This window comes from Bipolaris oryzae (assembly GCF_000523455.1).
Source record: "Bipolaris oryzae ATCC 44560 unplaced genomic scaffold scaffold_147, whole genome shotgun sequence".
Classification (NCBI taxonomy): domain Eukaryota; kingdom Fungi; phylum Ascomycota; class Dothideomycetes; order Pleosporales; family Pleosporaceae; genus Bipolaris; species Bipolaris oryzae.
The window spans coordinates 55,693-71,438 of NW_006911423.1; the positions used below are offsets into that span (position 1 = coordinate 55,693).

General features: G+C 50.5%; 6 protein-coding genes across 6 annotated transcripts; 1 reads left to right on the forward strand and 5 right to left on the reverse strand.

Annotated features, from left to right (window-relative positions):
• Window positions 1-382: 382 nt before the first annotated feature.
• COCMIDRAFT_103832 (uncharacterized protein) lies at window positions 383-1,352 on the reverse strand (the record flags this gene model as incomplete). Its single annotated transcript, XM_007692977.1, has 2 exons — window positions 383-1,114; window positions 1,164-1,352. The coding sequence occupies 2 exons, from the start codon at window positions 1,350-1,352 to the stop codon at window positions 383-385; spliced, it is 921 nt and encodes a 306-aa protein (XP_007691167.1).
• A 798-nt stretch (window positions 1,353-2,150) lies between these two features.
• COCMIDRAFT_39609 (uncharacterized protein) lies at window positions 2,151-4,116 on the reverse strand (the record flags this gene model as incomplete). Its single annotated transcript, XM_007692968.1, has 3 exons — window positions 2,151-2,964; window positions 3,095-3,847; window positions 3,923-4,116. 3 exons carry the CDS (start codon window positions 4,114-4,116, stop codon window positions 2,151-2,153), a joined length of 1,761 nt encoding a protein of 586 aa, XP_007691158.1.
• Window positions 4,117-4,638: 522 nt separating this feature from the next.
• COCMIDRAFT_103766 (uncharacterized protein) lies at window positions 4,639-5,745 on the reverse strand (the record flags this gene model as incomplete). The annotated part of the gene is made up of 1 exon (XM_007692978.1): window positions 4,639-5,745. One exon carries the CDS (start codon window positions 5,743-5,745, stop codon window positions 4,639-4,641), a length of 1,107 nt encoding a protein of 368 aa, XP_007691168.1.
• Window positions 5,746-6,988: 1,243 nt separating this feature from the next.
• On the reverse strand, window positions 6,989-8,313 carry COCMIDRAFT_29042 (uncharacterized protein; the record flags this gene model as incomplete). Its single annotated transcript, XM_007692962.1, has 5 exons — window positions 6,989-7,352; window positions 7,409-7,782; window positions 7,834-7,904; window positions 7,956-8,012; window positions 8,073-8,313. 5 exons carry the CDS (start codon window positions 8,311-8,313, stop codon window positions 6,989-6,991), a joined length of 1,107 nt encoding a protein of 368 aa, XP_007691152.1.
• Window positions 8,314-9,366: 1,053 nt separating this feature from the next.
• Window positions 9,367-11,882, reverse strand: COCMIDRAFT_39612 (uncharacterized protein; the record flags this gene model as incomplete). The annotated part of the gene is made up of 4 exons (XM_007692969.1): window positions 9,367-10,442; window positions 10,544-11,518; window positions 11,556-11,760; window positions 11,811-11,882. 4 exons carry the CDS (start codon window positions 11,880-11,882, stop codon window positions 9,367-9,369), a joined length of 2,328 nt encoding a protein of 775 aa, XP_007691159.1.
• A 495-nt stretch (window positions 11,883-12,377) lies between these two features.
• COCMIDRAFT_103834 (uncharacterized protein) lies at window positions 12,378-13,838 on the forward strand (the record flags this gene model as incomplete). The annotated part of the gene is made up of 2 exons (XM_007692979.1): window positions 12,378-12,907; window positions 13,058-13,838. 2 exons carry the CDS (start codon window positions 12,378-12,380, stop codon window positions 13,836-13,838), a joined length of 1,311 nt encoding a protein of 436 aa, XP_007691169.1.
• Between the last annotated feature and the right edge of the window lie 1,908 nt (window positions 13,839-15,746).

The following is a 15,746-nucleotide window of genomic DNA, read 5'->3' on the forward strand; positions in this document are numbered from 1 at the left end:
TACATGCATCTTGTAGCTTCCATTTTCCATTCGCTAACGAACGGCTCTTGCACTGATTCTGGACGTTTGGTCCGCGGTGCATCCATATCACCAATCGTAGCTTGGAAACAAGCATCGTTGGATGACAATGCTTGTTGCTTCTGTAAGTTAGAATGAACGACAGAGGGAGGAAAGATGCGAGTCGTGAGACTTGAGATTGATATCGCGAAGCGAGTCAGTCTTAGAGATGACGTCATGGTGCACCAAGCTACCTATGGTTCATCGATACGAATTTCTGTATATTCTTCTGAACTGACATATATCAAAAATGTGTTATTTCGTGAGCCACAATTTCTTTTACTCATACTATTTGGACTAAACGGGAAATGCCCACGCCCAACCTTCAAAGAATCTCAACAAAATAGAATAAAAGTCTCGCCTCAGAAGAAGTAAAGAAACCCTTCGTGATTTCAGTCGTGTACAAGCTGTTAGGATCCTCTTGATATCGCACATCAATGCTGATAGATAGCCCCGCTTCATCGGATGCTTCTTGAAAGAGCTGTTGCAGTGTCTCTGCCGAGTGAATGTAACGTTCCACATGTACGCCAACGGGAACCAGTGGAGGTGGAACAGGAACTGAATGACCTTGTAGACCACCCGTAAGTAAGCCCGCTATCCAGCTACCCTTGCCACGCGCTAATTGCAGCATGAGCTTCACTACGTGCTTCTGCTTTGCCCAGTCAAAAGCATGCAACAGCTGCGCGGAAGTTACGATATCCCAAGAGCCTCTGGTCGTGTTAAGGACACCAGCTTCCTCTTCGCCAAAGACATCTGCAGTTTCGAAGCATGATTTAGTGACCGCATGATCTTGAAACAGTTCGTGACCGACAGTTAAGAATTGGGGGAACTTGTCCACGCCCAGAAGCTGATCAGGCGACGCGCCATCATATATCAGCTTACGTATATCCTGACCGAGGCAGGTCCCCAGATCGATCAAAGTTGGCCGGGGAGTGTCATTACCAAGTGTCAGTCGTTTGACGATACGATCGTACATGGGGTGCTCAGCGAGCCCAAGAACAAGGAACCAGAACTCGCCAATTGTTCCGATCGGTAGGGCTTCAAAGGCTGCATCACGCTAAGTTGCATTCATTAGCATGCCTCGAGATACCAAGTGTAGTACTCACGACTCGGTGGATGTGTTCTTCTTGGATGTATCGTGGAACGCTCCCATACTCTTCCAACAACGTTTGCATCGGTTCGTTGAGCTTGTTGCCTATTTCCGGCGTATACCACGGCAACTTCTTCAGTTCACTGATATCACGGGTACCTTTCGAAGTGGGGTCAAGACTGTTCTTCGCATGATGCGATGCCATATTTTGTTCCAGTGCCATCAGTTCCAATTTCCAGACAAAAGCACAGCTCAGAAGCCAAGCAATTGAAGCACACGTCCAAGTAGTCGGGTGGTCTTGTAACGATTTTAAGATCTCTTCGTTTGTACTGTTCATAGCAAAAAGGGGGCTTGAAATGGTTGGAAAGGAGAAGTGGCGACGAAAGACTATGCCGCCGGCGATCACCTCGAGTACGCAGTATATGCAGGCTTGGTCATCACTCCACAAAACACGAGTCCGGATATTATTGTCTTATTCTCCATCACCAGACAGTTTCACGAGTTTGCCTCCGGGGAATAGGCGTTGGAGCCTGGCGTGGGGGCCAGGACGATATTCAGCCAGTTCACTGACCGAAAGTATTTTAGGACTGAACAGGATTCGACTGCGAATCTGCCTTTGAAATCAGCCTTGTGTCTTCTCATACGGTCCCAGTACTGTGGTAACACTTGCAGGTGGTGTTACGACCTACAGTATCCTTTGCAGCTGCCCAACGGACACAAGGATCTCGCGTATTCTACCACAACGAGGACAAATCCCGTTATGCAGGGCAAGGATTATACAGCGCTAGAAAGACGTACGTGGCTGAGCGCACATGAGAACCAATGCCGAAATGGATTCTGTCTGATTCTGTGCAACCCTATTTCAGGCCTCGATAACACAAAGATCGAATAAGATCAGGGTACTCGATTCTCATCCGCAGTATCATCCGACGGCTCACGGGCATGAGGAGGAAATTTTGTAACCAAGTATAGACTACATGTCAAATCTGCTATCTCATTCAACTCAGCTCACTAACCCTGTTTGTCGCCTTCGAATACGGAAAGGTGTTTTGGCCGCAGGCTTACTGACACCTGTGCCAAAGTGACTCGACTTGACCGGTATCTCATTCTGGGGGACACACAATTCAATGTCAAACAGGGATGCCAATACAGCCGTTACGATGAATGTCTCTGCTTTTGCCAGCTTGCGACCAGGGCACATTTGCGCACCGCCACCAAACGGGACGTATATGCCGTCGAGCCCCTTTGTGGAAAATTGCAGTTGGGCGGATTCGCAAGACGTGGGGTAAGTGTCTGGTGGCTGTTTTCCTGGTGGATCGACAGAGGGAGAGGCGTCTGCATTAAGCTTACATGTGCCCCGCTCCGGACCGTTACTAGAGATACCAATTGGCATTTTGAGAAAACGCTCCGGCACAAAGTCTGTAAGTGGGCATGCCGATGCGGCATGGCTATTCGTCTTCCACAGCGCAGCGTCCATATGCGGTACAGATGAGCAGGTGAGTAAGACACTGCCGGCAGGGATCGACCACTCATTTATCTCCATGTCGCGAGTGTCGACGAATCTGGTAATAAAAATGTGGGTCCGCAAACGGAGCGTCTCTGCAAAACAGGCTTGGAGATATGGCTGAGTGAGTAGGGCCGATAAGTCGATATCAAGTAGTGGTGTGCCTTGAATTGCATGGCTGTCGTTGGTGTTGTGGCTGCTGGTGCTGCGTTCTGCATTCAAGCATTCAGCTCGGATACGCCTCAGCCGTTCCCGAGAGCGGAAGATCTCGACATTCAGCCAATAAATGGCGGAAATGGTGTTGGAATTCGACCTAGGAGGGTGGTCAGCAAAGGAGTAAAAGACAACCAAAAAAAGTGAGGTCTGCAAGCGCCATCACACACGGCGCTTACAAGCCAATCTTCCCTTGTCTTTGCAATCAGAAGACTGGAGGAGGAACTTACGCCCATACCAAGCCTAGATCTGACGCCGCGATCGCTTGCATAGACCATCCATCGACATCGAGCAGATCCATCTTTGCCATCATCGATGGCGAGGCGTTATCCGCCTTGCCACCATGACTCCCCTGCTGCTGCTGCCGCTGCAACAACACCCTCCGCCACTCGACTAGACTCCCCAGCAACTTATCCCTAACCCTATACGCCCCCGGGAAAAGCCACTTAGGCGCTCCCTTGGTGATAGTAGGCACCCACTCATCGAACGCCCAAAAGTCGCTCACAAACTCCCCATCCACCTCCTCCACAAGTACCTTCCCACACAACGCCTCAACCGCAGCAGGCGTAACCTCCATTGTAAGAAAAGCCCACAAATCCTCTTGTTCAATCCACTCTTCACCTTGGTCGCTCATGCCCTCCCATATCCGCATCATTCTCTTTTCAAATGCGCCCCTGAATCTTTCGATTGCACCCGCTACCTCACTCCCTTGCAGCATATCCAGTAGAATCTTCCTATCTCTATAACAAATTCTATTCTTCCCTTCTACACGTGAGTTTGGTAAGGGAGTAGCAGCATACCCGGAGTCATCCTGCTGGAAGAGCTGAGCTGCGTGCTTGGGCATGCCGAAGAGTTGGCTTGCGATGAACGTCTGAGCGTGGGAGGGATTCGTGTGCGAACTGGATTTTAGCAGGCGCTTGATGTTGGAGGTGCCTTGGATTAGGATGGGGTTTGTGCCGGGGAGGTGGAGGCGGACGGGGTGGCTGGTTGTGTTAGTTTTATGCCACTTTGACTTGATGTGGGAGAAGTGTAGGGGGAGTAAGTGAGTGAGTGCATACGTGATTCCTGCCAATAAGTTATATGGGTCTGTGAGAAAATGTAGTGCATGCCCGATAAAGGGGAGTCTGTACGAGAGCCATGGGGGCGTCTTTTTCTGGCTGGGTTTTTGGATGATGGTGGAGGAGGAGGAGGAGAGGAAGTAGTGGGTAAGTAGTATCGAGGCTGTAATGAAAAAGTATATCAAAAACGCCATCATCACTTTTCTCTTCGCCGATGTCGATATATCAAATAAGCAGTGCAATTTACTCCATATCAGAATTATTATTCCTTCGGGATCATTCCCACTTCTTATATCTGAGCACCGCCCCCGGAGCTGGTGGTATCTCAACCGGAGATAGACGGGGGGGTATTCGATCGGGAAGGAGGGTGTGAAGGGTGTGATGCAGTGCCATGTTTACGTCAGAAATTTACCTTTTTTTTTCGCTGTTCAAGGTATGAGACAGGGCTTTATTGGTCGGTGTGATAAGTAGGCATATAAGACAAGTGATGCTCGTATCAAGGGGTGTGTGTGAGATGAAGTCATCACATCAGTACACTGGACATGTGTACGAGGTAGGCAGAAATTCCAGGAACATGGATCTCATTGGCATGTTATGCAGATGGTTACCCTTTTTTACAGTATATTGTTATTTTTAGAAAGTAGTGAGGAAGAGAGAATGGGATAGAGTGATTTACTGTACACCGGAAAATGAATCAGTGTCACACGAACTGCAGCCTACGCAGTCTTACCCCCTTTCTCAGCTTTGATATTCGGCACTGCCCATTCGATGGCCTTTTCCCAGCCCTGCCTGTTATTGAATTTGGGCTTGTATCCGAGTCTCATTTTGATCTTGTCGATACACAGCGTTCGCTCCATGGTCAGGAGACGTATGACCCACGGCGTGAGCTTGGGCTGCTTGCGGCCGAGGGAGAAGATCCAGTAGAGCCATGAACTCAACAAGGCGAAGGTCTTCATGAACCAGATGGGAATGTTTCTGACTTGGTCATCTGGGACGGGGGAGCCGAGGAGCTCGGAGACAAGGCGGGAGAGGTTCCAGAAGGGGATATGCTCGTCGTTTGTGACGAAGAAGGCTTCGCCTTCGATTTTCTGGTCTGCAGGGAGTGGTGCGGATGTAGAGGCTTCAAGGAGCGCTTTTACGACAAGTGTCTGGGCATATGTGCAGTTCTCCACGTAGCATGTATCGTAGAGGTACGATTTGTCACCGAAGCGGATGTTGGCGCGGCCGGTGAGAGCTTGCTTGGTGACGTTAGTAGTCATTTGTCCGTCACCGGGACCATACAGTGCGGCAGGCCGGATGACCGCCGTCAACATGCCATTTTGACGGTTTGCAGCGAGCACGAGCTTTTCGGCGAGTGCTTTGGTGTGCGAATAGTATTCTGGCTGGTCAGGAGAGAAGAGCACGGGCAAGGCTTCGGTTGCTTCGATCATAGGCTGGCGCTGGTTGTGGACAACTGATGAGCTGGAGGTGTATAGGAATGCGCGGACAGTGCCGACGGCTTTGGCACATTCGACTATGTTTTCTGTTCCAACTACGTTCACCTTCTCCAGAATCGAGTGGTTGACTTCGAATGGGCTGGGCGAAATCGTGTGAAGGACGACTTGAGGTTTGACTTGGTCGAATATCTTGGCTATCTCATCGCGCTTGAGGATGTCTGCAGTAAGATAGGTGGCTTCTGGGTTGCGATTGCGCTCAGTGTTTACATCGACGACGAAGATCTTGGGGTTTGGCGTCGCGCGAGCAAATTCCCGGACGAGGTGGTGTCCAAGGAAGCCGCAGCCTCCAAAGATGAGGACCGGGCCTTCAATTGTGGTGTCGCTCATGATGGCAGTTCTTGATGGCCAATACAATGAATTGAGTCTTTGTGGTGCAGTCGTGGAATTGGTATCTTGACCGATGGTGTGATGGTGAGCGAAGAGGAGTAAAAAGAAGCTTTTGGCAAACAAACAGGAGCAACGCGGTCAAGGCGTGACAAGGCAACAGCGACCCAGCAATTCCCACGCAAAGTGAAGGAGCAAACGCAGTGCAGTCTCTCCAATCACAGCCAATCACAGCCCATCGTACGATGCTGTGCCGCAGAATCCCCAGCCCCCCTTTCACTCGCAAAAGCGTCGGACGAGAAACTAAGCGAAAACAAGTCTCTGGTACGTACTCCCTTCTGGATCCACATTGAGGCCACGCAAGCCTGACAAGAATAGGTGCGTGAGGGAATACTAGGGGAACCCTTTGATCAAAGAAAGACGGTGCAGCCCCGGGATCCACATGCACACTCAGCGGACCAACGTTCTTTGGTGGGCTACTACTAAGTAGGCGGGGGAACTCCCGTCCCGGAAACACCAAAAGAGCGGGCCCCCATTAGCCACGGCGCAGCGGGACAATAGATGCAGGCTAAATTAAATGCATCAATAAACCCGCGATAAGCAGCGGGAGGCAAAAAAGCCTTCATCCTGAGCTTGATGCTGTGCCACATTGGGTACCGACACGCTGTTTCTCATAAGCACAAACCCTGTGGCGAGGGTTGTGTCCAGCGCTAATGCTCAAAGAGACATTGCTCACTAATGGAGGGATGCTGGTGGGGGCGGCCTCGCAGCATCGGGCGATGACGGGGTACCGCGTGGTTATTGGATGGAAGGTAGCGGGGTCCCAGAGGTTGTGATAGCATGATGGTCGATTGAAAACTATTCGTGGATGAAGCTTGTACGCTGTGAGCAGGCCTGGGTTGCATTGCATTCGACCCACACGGACCGGTGAGTGTGCTGCCTGCTAGTGCTTTTCTATCTCGACGAAAAATAGATGATGGTATAGATGTGTTGTTCGAAGGTTCTTTTGTGCGGCTTTGGAATGGCCCTTATCACTATCGAGAAGTTACTTGTAGCTTAGTCGCAATAAACATGCTCTTGAATTGATTTAACGAGGGGTATTGTACTTAGAAACTGTGCAAGAATTTTAGACCCAACACACAGGTCCAGCTTCTACTTGTGTGTGGCCAAGAAACAATTTTTTGAGCCACAGTCTCCAAAAACCGCTTGGTTCCAACCTCCCGGCAAATATCATCACAATCGATGCCTACCGGCCATGTGCGGCAGCGGGTTTCGCAGGCTCAATGTAGTCTTTAGGAGTCATGACAAACTGCAACGGCACAATCTGAGGCTTCGGTGCGTCGCTGTACGTTTTGTCGTGGTATACATCCGAGAGCGAGTCTTTGGACGGTGTCCTTTGCCCGCTACTAACCAGTCTTGTCCGAAGGCTGGAAAGTCCGCTTCTGCTGCGCTTCACAAAAGCCGGTGCAAAAACCAGACAAGGCGCAATAATGACTGTGTTCAACTCTACGATCGTCATCTCCGAGGTCAGAACAGCTGCCCAGAAATGATCAGACTCGTTGAGATTTCGAATTGACCATCCCATGCGAACCACACTGACGATACACGCCCTTTCTATAATTAGTTTCGTCTTCAAAAATAATGCAATGTTAGGGGGGTGTCTTACACAAGACCTACTCCAAACACGGCGCAAACTCCGAGTTTCCTCTGAAAATCCATATTCAGCTTCCATACCTGCTGTAGAGGAATTACCAGAATGTAAAAGTCGATAAAGACATTGACAGCAGCTTGAATAGTCACGACCTTGTTGACTGCTTTACAGAACTGATTCGACACAGCCGACACACCCATACACAGTACTGCCTGTGCAATCTCGTGGCCCATGAACGCCGCAGATGATAGCAGCGTCAAGAAGATGCCAAAGTAGATGAGGTGGCGGGTGAATTCGACGACGTTGAAGAAGCGGAGGTAGAGTAGCAGGACGGATAGTTTGGCAAAGCAGATACCGACAATGTATAGTGTGGATAGTTGATTGAGTTGCTGTACCAAGTTAGATATCAACGACAACCTATACATGGGAAGAGAATATACCAGTAGCCTTGAATGCGTCAAGGTGACGGCGCGAATATCCCAAAGATGCCTTCCATATCCAATATTGAGACCTAATCCTTTTCATCAGCACCATGCCAGAACACCACAATGGCGCCACTCACCCGAAATCATAAGTCCACTATGCGCAGCCGAAGCCATCGTCGCAAGAATACACATCACTGTTCCACATAAGTACCCACACAAGACGAAAAAGAAACTCTCTTTCTTGTTCAACTTACATCCATCCCAACCAACTACATCCTTAGCCGTACGCCGCGCAATAAACCGCACCGCCACCGCCAACACCGTCGCACTCAAAAACACCGCATTCATAACAATCAACTCCATATCGCGAGACTCTGGATTCACGAAATTCGACGTCTGCCCCTTGGGCGGCGGCATCGCAGGTAAGTTCCATATGTACCCCGGCATACCTCCAGGTCCCGTCGGGAGCGCAGCAGCTGGCGTCGTCATCGCCATTGTGAAAAGAAGACGTACTGAAGGGAGTGGTGATAGAATAGTAGCAGGAAACCGTTCTTTGTCTCCACTCCAACTCGTCACAACAACAACAACAAAAAAAAGAGAGAACAAAACTTGCAATCGCCTCACTTCAACCCGTTTCCTTCTCGGGGACCGAGCAAGTTTACAAATGTCGCATAAACCCCCCCTTCAGCCTCGCCACCAACTCCGTTTTATCTAACAGGCTGTACTACTTACCTCGTTCCCCTAGGCGTCCAATCAACTCGGTACAGTATACCAATGAACCCCTGCTTTGGCGCCCGGAGCGGCATCCCAGTCTATTCCATACATCCATGTTTACCTTTGCATGTTGCTTACTTATATATTGATGGGGGGGAGTATTAAGCTGATAGGGGGCGATGGGGGGATGCGTTGCTTGCACAATCATCGGCGCACAGCTCGATGCATGTCAGACGAAGTGTGTGTGTGTGTGTGGCCTTGGGGTTTGCACGCCTCCCCGAAGATGAAAGTCTTTACCCTGCTGGGGGTGGGTTGCCGGTTTTGGGTACAAGACCGCGAATCTACCAGGTACTGTTACATTTTTTCTACCCTGGTGTCCGCGCTAGGTACTCTGGGGTGGGAAGTGTGTGGTCACTGTGCGAGGGAGTGCAGGCGTTAGGAGGTCATGTCCCCGCGCTCGTGTTACCCTCCCTAATAAAAGGATGTGTTTCGATCGTTGCGATAACAAGTGTCCAGAACTGGAGTCCATATAGGAGAAAAACAAAAATAAACACTAACAATGATAATGCAAAACTTACACATGATTTTCTAGCGTGATGCTCAAAGAAGTGTAGGCATTAGCAAGGCTAACGTATAGTCGAGCACGTGATGCGATGCCACGTATTAACACCCCGTAGTAAAAGGAGAAACTACAATTTAGTGCACATAATGAAGTCCAGCAACACTTCCAAGACGCGTTTATATAAACCAGTGATATTGTAACTAAACTAAACACAACTCCAAATTGTATGTGCGGGTATCATTCAAAGAAATCAAAACTGAAAAGGGGAAAAATCACTTTGCTGCGCCTGGGCTATTTCGAGCTGGTGAAAGCATATTGGGAGCGAGGGTGACCTTGAATGTTCGTAAGTGGGGTGGGTCAGAAGCCTGCGTTGTCGAACTTGGCTTCTGTGATGCACCGTTTGACACGTGTTCACCGACCTCACTGTTCTCCCTGGCTACCGCATTCTTTGAGGGTGTGCCGTTGGCATCTACCGACATATCCCGTTGGCGCTGTGCTGGTGTTGGTGTTTCTGGTGTAAGAGGACTACTATGTTCGGATATAGGTTGTTGCATGACTTGCTTGCCATTCGTCCACTGCTCAGTGGGACGGTTAAGGGTAGCCGGGGTAGTGTTGGCCGACGATGCGGCTACGAGCTCGTCTGAAGATCGTTTTGTCTGCGAAAATGATGGTGATGGGTTGATGTGAGAATGAGATAATCCAAAGACTGTGACTTTAGAAGTCGCGACTTGCTCTTCCGAATACAAGTCGTTTTTCTCGGAATCAGTGGTAGACGGCATACCGAAATCGTCTGGAATTTCGGGTATAGGTCCAATGGTGTTGCCTCTGCCGGCTCCTCCTTTGGCCCACTCCCATATACCGCGGCGTATGGGCGTTTGGTATAACGGCTGCACAGGCCCTCCTTGGCCCTCACCGTCGATTCCATCAATGACCTGGCTATCCTTCACTAGGCGATGTCTGTCTTCTAAGCTTTGGAGGCGCTCGTCGAGGACTGGTTGTGGCTCGTATATCCTCATCCCGTTGACTTGGAACCGTTCGAGGCGTTTTCGATCCGGAGGCGTCACCTTGCGCAGCCTTTCCATGTCCTTCTCCCTGTCCCGAAAGGCGTCTGGATTGGGCGGCTGAGTAGCGACTGCCATTTCCTTCGATGTACCAACTGTCGAACTCGCCGGACTTGTCAGGCAGCGGCGAAGGGGGTTTTTGCCGTGTGGGCGAGCTGCCGGGGGAGGAGGCGGTGGAGAATGAGGGAGCGGCTCTGTCTGGAGATGGGGGAGGGGAGGGCGGTTCGGCTGGACGGAGTTTATGTAGGGGACTGATTTGATGGATGACTGGGCGATCCTCTTCTTTGCTGGTTAATTGGAGTTACTACGGGGGTTGTACAATCAAAAAAGGGGTAGAGAAAGTATGGCGAAGCTGGAAATGAACTGCAGAGAAAGCAGAGCTACACACCTTGCTTCCCTCGAAGTTTCTCCTTGACGTAACAGTTGGGTGCGGCCTCATGATCGTGATAGAGGCACTCGTTTCCCTTATCTGTTGGGTCGTCAAACAACATGCCGCCAGTGCCAGACCTGATGGCCTTGACCAGATCGATGGCAAAGTCAGGATTGTTGGTGAAGCATTCGCGGTATGTCTCAACGTCACGCTCATTCGCGGGGTCCATGATCTGGCGAGCGGCAATGCGCGTCATCAGGCGACGAAAGGGCGAGCCGGTCGGGCTCTTGCGGTAGATGGCGTCGATCTCGTCGGGGTCGGGGACCAACTCAGCCTCATGCAGGCCTTTTCTATACTGATCCATGGCCACATTCTTCAACTGGGTCATGTTGAAGCGCTCACAAAGGAGGTAGAGCTTGTGGCAGCTCACAGCATAGTCATACTTTTGGTTCTCATCGGCCATGTCTGAGACGTCGTCCAGACTGCCTTGGTAGAGCCATTTGACCAGCAGCTCGAAGCCGGCCGGGTCATGGTCGGGCAGGTCGAGGCGGTCTTTCCTCGCATTGCCGTTGGCATCGCCCAGGAGTTCATTCTCGAGGGCCTCGGAGTGGTGGCACAGCAGGTTGCGGTGCAGCGCCCAGTGGCGCTTCGACTCGCCTACGTATATATCGATCATGGGTCCAGAGAGTAGTCTATCGCGTTGCAGCTTAGCTAATGCTCGTACGTGTAGATGATGAGAGAACAAGCGATGCGTCAGGGCAGGGCGCAGTGCGATGCACTGCGCGGATGCCTGCGACTGTTGCGCCGATGAGCATTGCGACGCCCCCGGAGACGGCGCGCGATGGATCAAGTCGGCCATGTCTTGCTCTTGTGTCTGCGATGCATCCGCCTCATCGCGCCGTTGGTCCAGGAAGGGATCGTCTACGTACTCAGCAAATGTCGGGGCGGGCACATGGCCTATGCTACCAGTAGCCATTCGCGATCGACGGGAACCTGGAATAGCGAAATCACGGTGGTAGACTCTTGGAACCTGCCCCATACGGCGCGACGGCAGCGCTCATAAAGGCAAGACAGCTGGCGCGTGTGACAAGGGCGGTCAGGCTGTGGGTGTGGATGCTCTGAGTTGTCGTGATGATGTTGTCGCCGTGCTGTTGACGTGCTGAGTGGAGATGGCTGGGGTGGCTCGCCCTCGTGTCGAAGCGTAGCGCGGCCAGGCACAAGGAGATGGCCGTTGTCTTTACACCTGGTCCTCGTCGGCCCCACCCAGCGAGCAACACTTGCAGACCGACTGGCCTAGACGATGACAGTCTCTAACACTAGTTTCTCCAGCCTTCTCTGCCCCTGAATGACTGTGCATGTTTTCTTTTGCCAGTTGCTTTTTGCGTTGGCGTTCAACGATTGCCCCTCAGTCAGAATGTGACCAATCCGCCTGCCCACTGGCCGTTTCCTGCAGATCGATCAGACGATGCTGGAGGAGATCTTGCCCATCGGTTTTGAACGAGTAGTTGAGAGCAAAAAGAAGATGTCTAGTACACCAGAGAGTGCACAGTGTTGGCAGTTTCCCAGCCACTAAAGGCGTGGCACTACCACCTTAGCATTGCACGCGCCACACTTGGGCCTGCGCCACACCAGCCCCGCCAAAAGCTACCCCACGCCATCTCCAGCTACCCCACCTACAGCTTCCGTTTGACACTGCCGCACGTGATGCTACCTGGATCTTCGCGTTACACTTCCTAAGACATGGCGACTTTATGCCTTACTGTATCCTTTGCGAAATGTCGTCTCGCTCGCTAACCCACCTCGTCTATCGTTCGGCCGGATCCCGTTTCGGCTCGCTCTCGGTATACTTACCATGAATGTGGATTTGCCCGTCCTCTTGCCATTTGGTTTTAATGAAGAATACCAATCTTTGTTCGCAGAAAAGTATGGTGTAAAGAAACAACATGAGCCATTGCATTTCCATGTCATGTCTTTACGCGAAATATCAGCCTTGCAACGTTTACGCGCTCGCAAGTTGGCCCTCCCAGCGGCATCTGTCACGGACTCTGCTCTGAACAAACATCGTCGAATCCGGAAACCTAAGAAGATCAAGATGAGCCGAAATAGCGACAGAGAAAAGCGCAGTCACTCAGTAGCCATACCTAAACCACCCGTGTCTCCATCCAGAGCCCCCAAGAATCCTCTGCGATCGATGCGCGACACAAAGAGAAACCTGGAAACTGACACGGATCGACGCTTGGGAGCCTCTTGCGAGATACCAATCATACTTGACGACAATTCAGCGCAGTCGGGGACACCAGGCAAATTGAACCCTAGGATGCGTGACGCTAGGGCGTCTCCCAAACTCATCTTGCGCGACATCTCACCTACGCATGATCTTCGGTCGCCAGTCCGGCCGACCAATATGCGCGACGCAAGAAACTCTAGGCTTTTCTCGCGCATCAAATCCAATACGCCTGACCCATTGCAGTACCGCCCACCTCAATCTCAGCAGACTCCCCGGACTTCACCCCCCAAAACACCAATGGTGAGAGATACTACGTTTACAAAATTGCCTGGTGATCGCTACGGAACTACAAACAGTGGAGAGAAAGACATGAGATTGGTAGACATAGACGACTTTGAGATGAGAAAAAAGGTTGCGCAGTTAATGGCTGTGGCACCAGCACTACCAGTCAGAGATCTATATTATCTTATCATCGATAGTGAGGGTCGTCTTTCTAAAGCCAAGAAAAAGGCTATCCGGATGAGCGAAGCACCAGATACATTGCGCACGTCCACACAACTCTCCTTACAACCACAAACACTTGTTAATAAATCAGATATAGAAGGTGCCATAGTCAATAACAGCAACTCGGATACACAAAAGACTATGATTAAGATAGATCTGAGTGATCCCATCTTCAAGTGGGATGAGGATGAACCAGTACCAGAGCCACCACCGACGGCAAAGCCTGGTCGGTCAAAGTCAGCCACTAAGAATAAACAAACACAAAGTGCACACTCACATCATTCCGCGAAAGAATCAAAACGCAAGACTCCAGCAACTCAGACACCATCATCTCAAAGTAAAAAGTGCCCAAAAGTCTCGCATTCAAAACCAACAAGCATACGAGAGACCAGCAGTGACCGAGACTTTATAGTTGCTGACGGCGTGGTGCATTATGTTTCAGACTTTGACGACTCTGACGACTTTTTCCTTTCGCGTAATGTCATCATACCCAGCAGGACTCGGAGGCAGAGACGTAAATTTAGTATGATTCGAGAAGCCATGAAACTTTATATCAGATGGCAGCTTGACAGCATGGACTAAGACTCGCTGGGAAACCACCCGATAGTTGAGAATACGGGTGGAAGAAGACCATATGTGTTCAACAAGGCATAGCGCCAAACCGCTTCCCGAGAAGACGGGACGAGCCGAACACGGCCGAATGGCGGAATGCAGCAAGGCGGCTTACCGAGAAAAAGGAAATTCAGAACTTAGTTAGGATAGGGTAGTGCGGAGTTAAATACACGATGCAAAATCTATGGTTGCCGAAACCTTGCACAAAACATGCTTCTCACTCATCCACATGTCCTCTGCCTCCCAACTAAACGCCATCCCATCCGAAAAAAAAAACTCACCTCTAAACTTCCCTCACAGTCTCCCGTCCCCTATGCTCCAGCGCCCCCAAGAACCCCCGAAGCTGCATTTCCACATCTCCGCCTTGTCACTGCCGATCCATTTCCCGATCCACCTGCCTGCTCTTCTTGACGTAAAGATGGACCAGCGTCGCACAGAGCATCGGTCCGAAGATGCAAATGGGAATGAAGATCGAGAGAGGCATGTTTCCAACCATTATATCTTTGGAATCAGGTGTTGCGGTGCTTGGGAGGAAGGGGACGGGTACGTTCATGGTTGTGTCGCTTGGGAGGAGCGGGATGGGTACGTTCATAGTCGTAGTAGAAGGCGTGATCTAAAGTTTTGGAGATATAGGCGTTTGTAGTGTTTGTTGAAGTAGTGAAAAACTTAGAAGACTTGAGATTATTTGAAGTTGGAATTGAGACTGGAATGTTGAACATGCGCTGCATTTTAAGTACGATTGTGCAATCGTTGGTGGTGGAGGGATGAGACATCGTACAAGAACAATAAGAGTGACTCTACCGGTAAGCAAACATGTTTAGACCTTACGCTACAAAGCAGAGTATCACGCGCCGTACGTATAGATGTGGTCCTGAGACATGGCTCAACAACATCTCCCAGTCGAAGTGTAGGCTCTTCCGGTAGAGTCGGTGACACCATCATCCCGTGCGCTACAAGAGAAATTCTACAAGCTATTAGCGTACCGCTTGTTGACGAACTAGGATGTGATGATCAAGTACGTTCTCGCGTGGCCATGGTGAGGTGATTAAGAGGTGGGGTGGTGAATTTGCGCTTGAAGAGGGTGTAGCTGCAGGTTTGGGACTAAGGTGCTCGCGGCATTGATATTAAGGGCGGCGTACGTGGCTGCATTGGTGGGGGCTGGAGAATATTGGGCTATGAATAGGTGGGAGGTGGCGAGTTTGTGGTGTTTGGAGACATCAAGGTCGAAGTCTTATTCGGGATCTTGACTTAATATCTTGTTTCTCTTTCTAGGAGACGAGGGGAAGGCGGGAAAAGACTCATGGCTGATTTTGGTTGACGGCTGTGAGTTTCGAGATTTGGAGCGAGTTAGTAGCAGTTGCCCGTGTTAAGTGTCGCTTAGTTGTCAGCGAGCTGTGCATCTCTCGAATATGTCGAATTCAGGCTAGAAGCTGCTTCGTGCAAAGGGGTTTGCACAACAAGATTCTCCTCCGCATGTAGAGGCGCACCTGGTTTCGCCTTTGGCACTTTAACAGTCAAAGCAAATTTAGTGGAAGCGGACTGAGCGGTCACGATGCCAGTTTGTTTGTCGAAGATACTTCTTGCAACTGCTCCGTTGTGTTCCAAAACCCACACGGCAGAAGCACTGATTGCGCTGACTTAGGTTAAACTGGTGGGATAGAAAGAATGCATGTTGAATATTGGTTCTGGAAGATGTTATATTTACCTGGTGCGAATCGTTTTACATCCACCTTTGCAGATGCTGGAGGCTGAAAAGAGACTTGAACATCTTCCGGTGAAGAGTCAATTGAGGTAGAATCATAAGTTCAGTGTCTAAACATCTACTTGCATACGGAGGATTTGTCGTAAAAATCTGCCCAGGGCCATTCTGGATCAGGT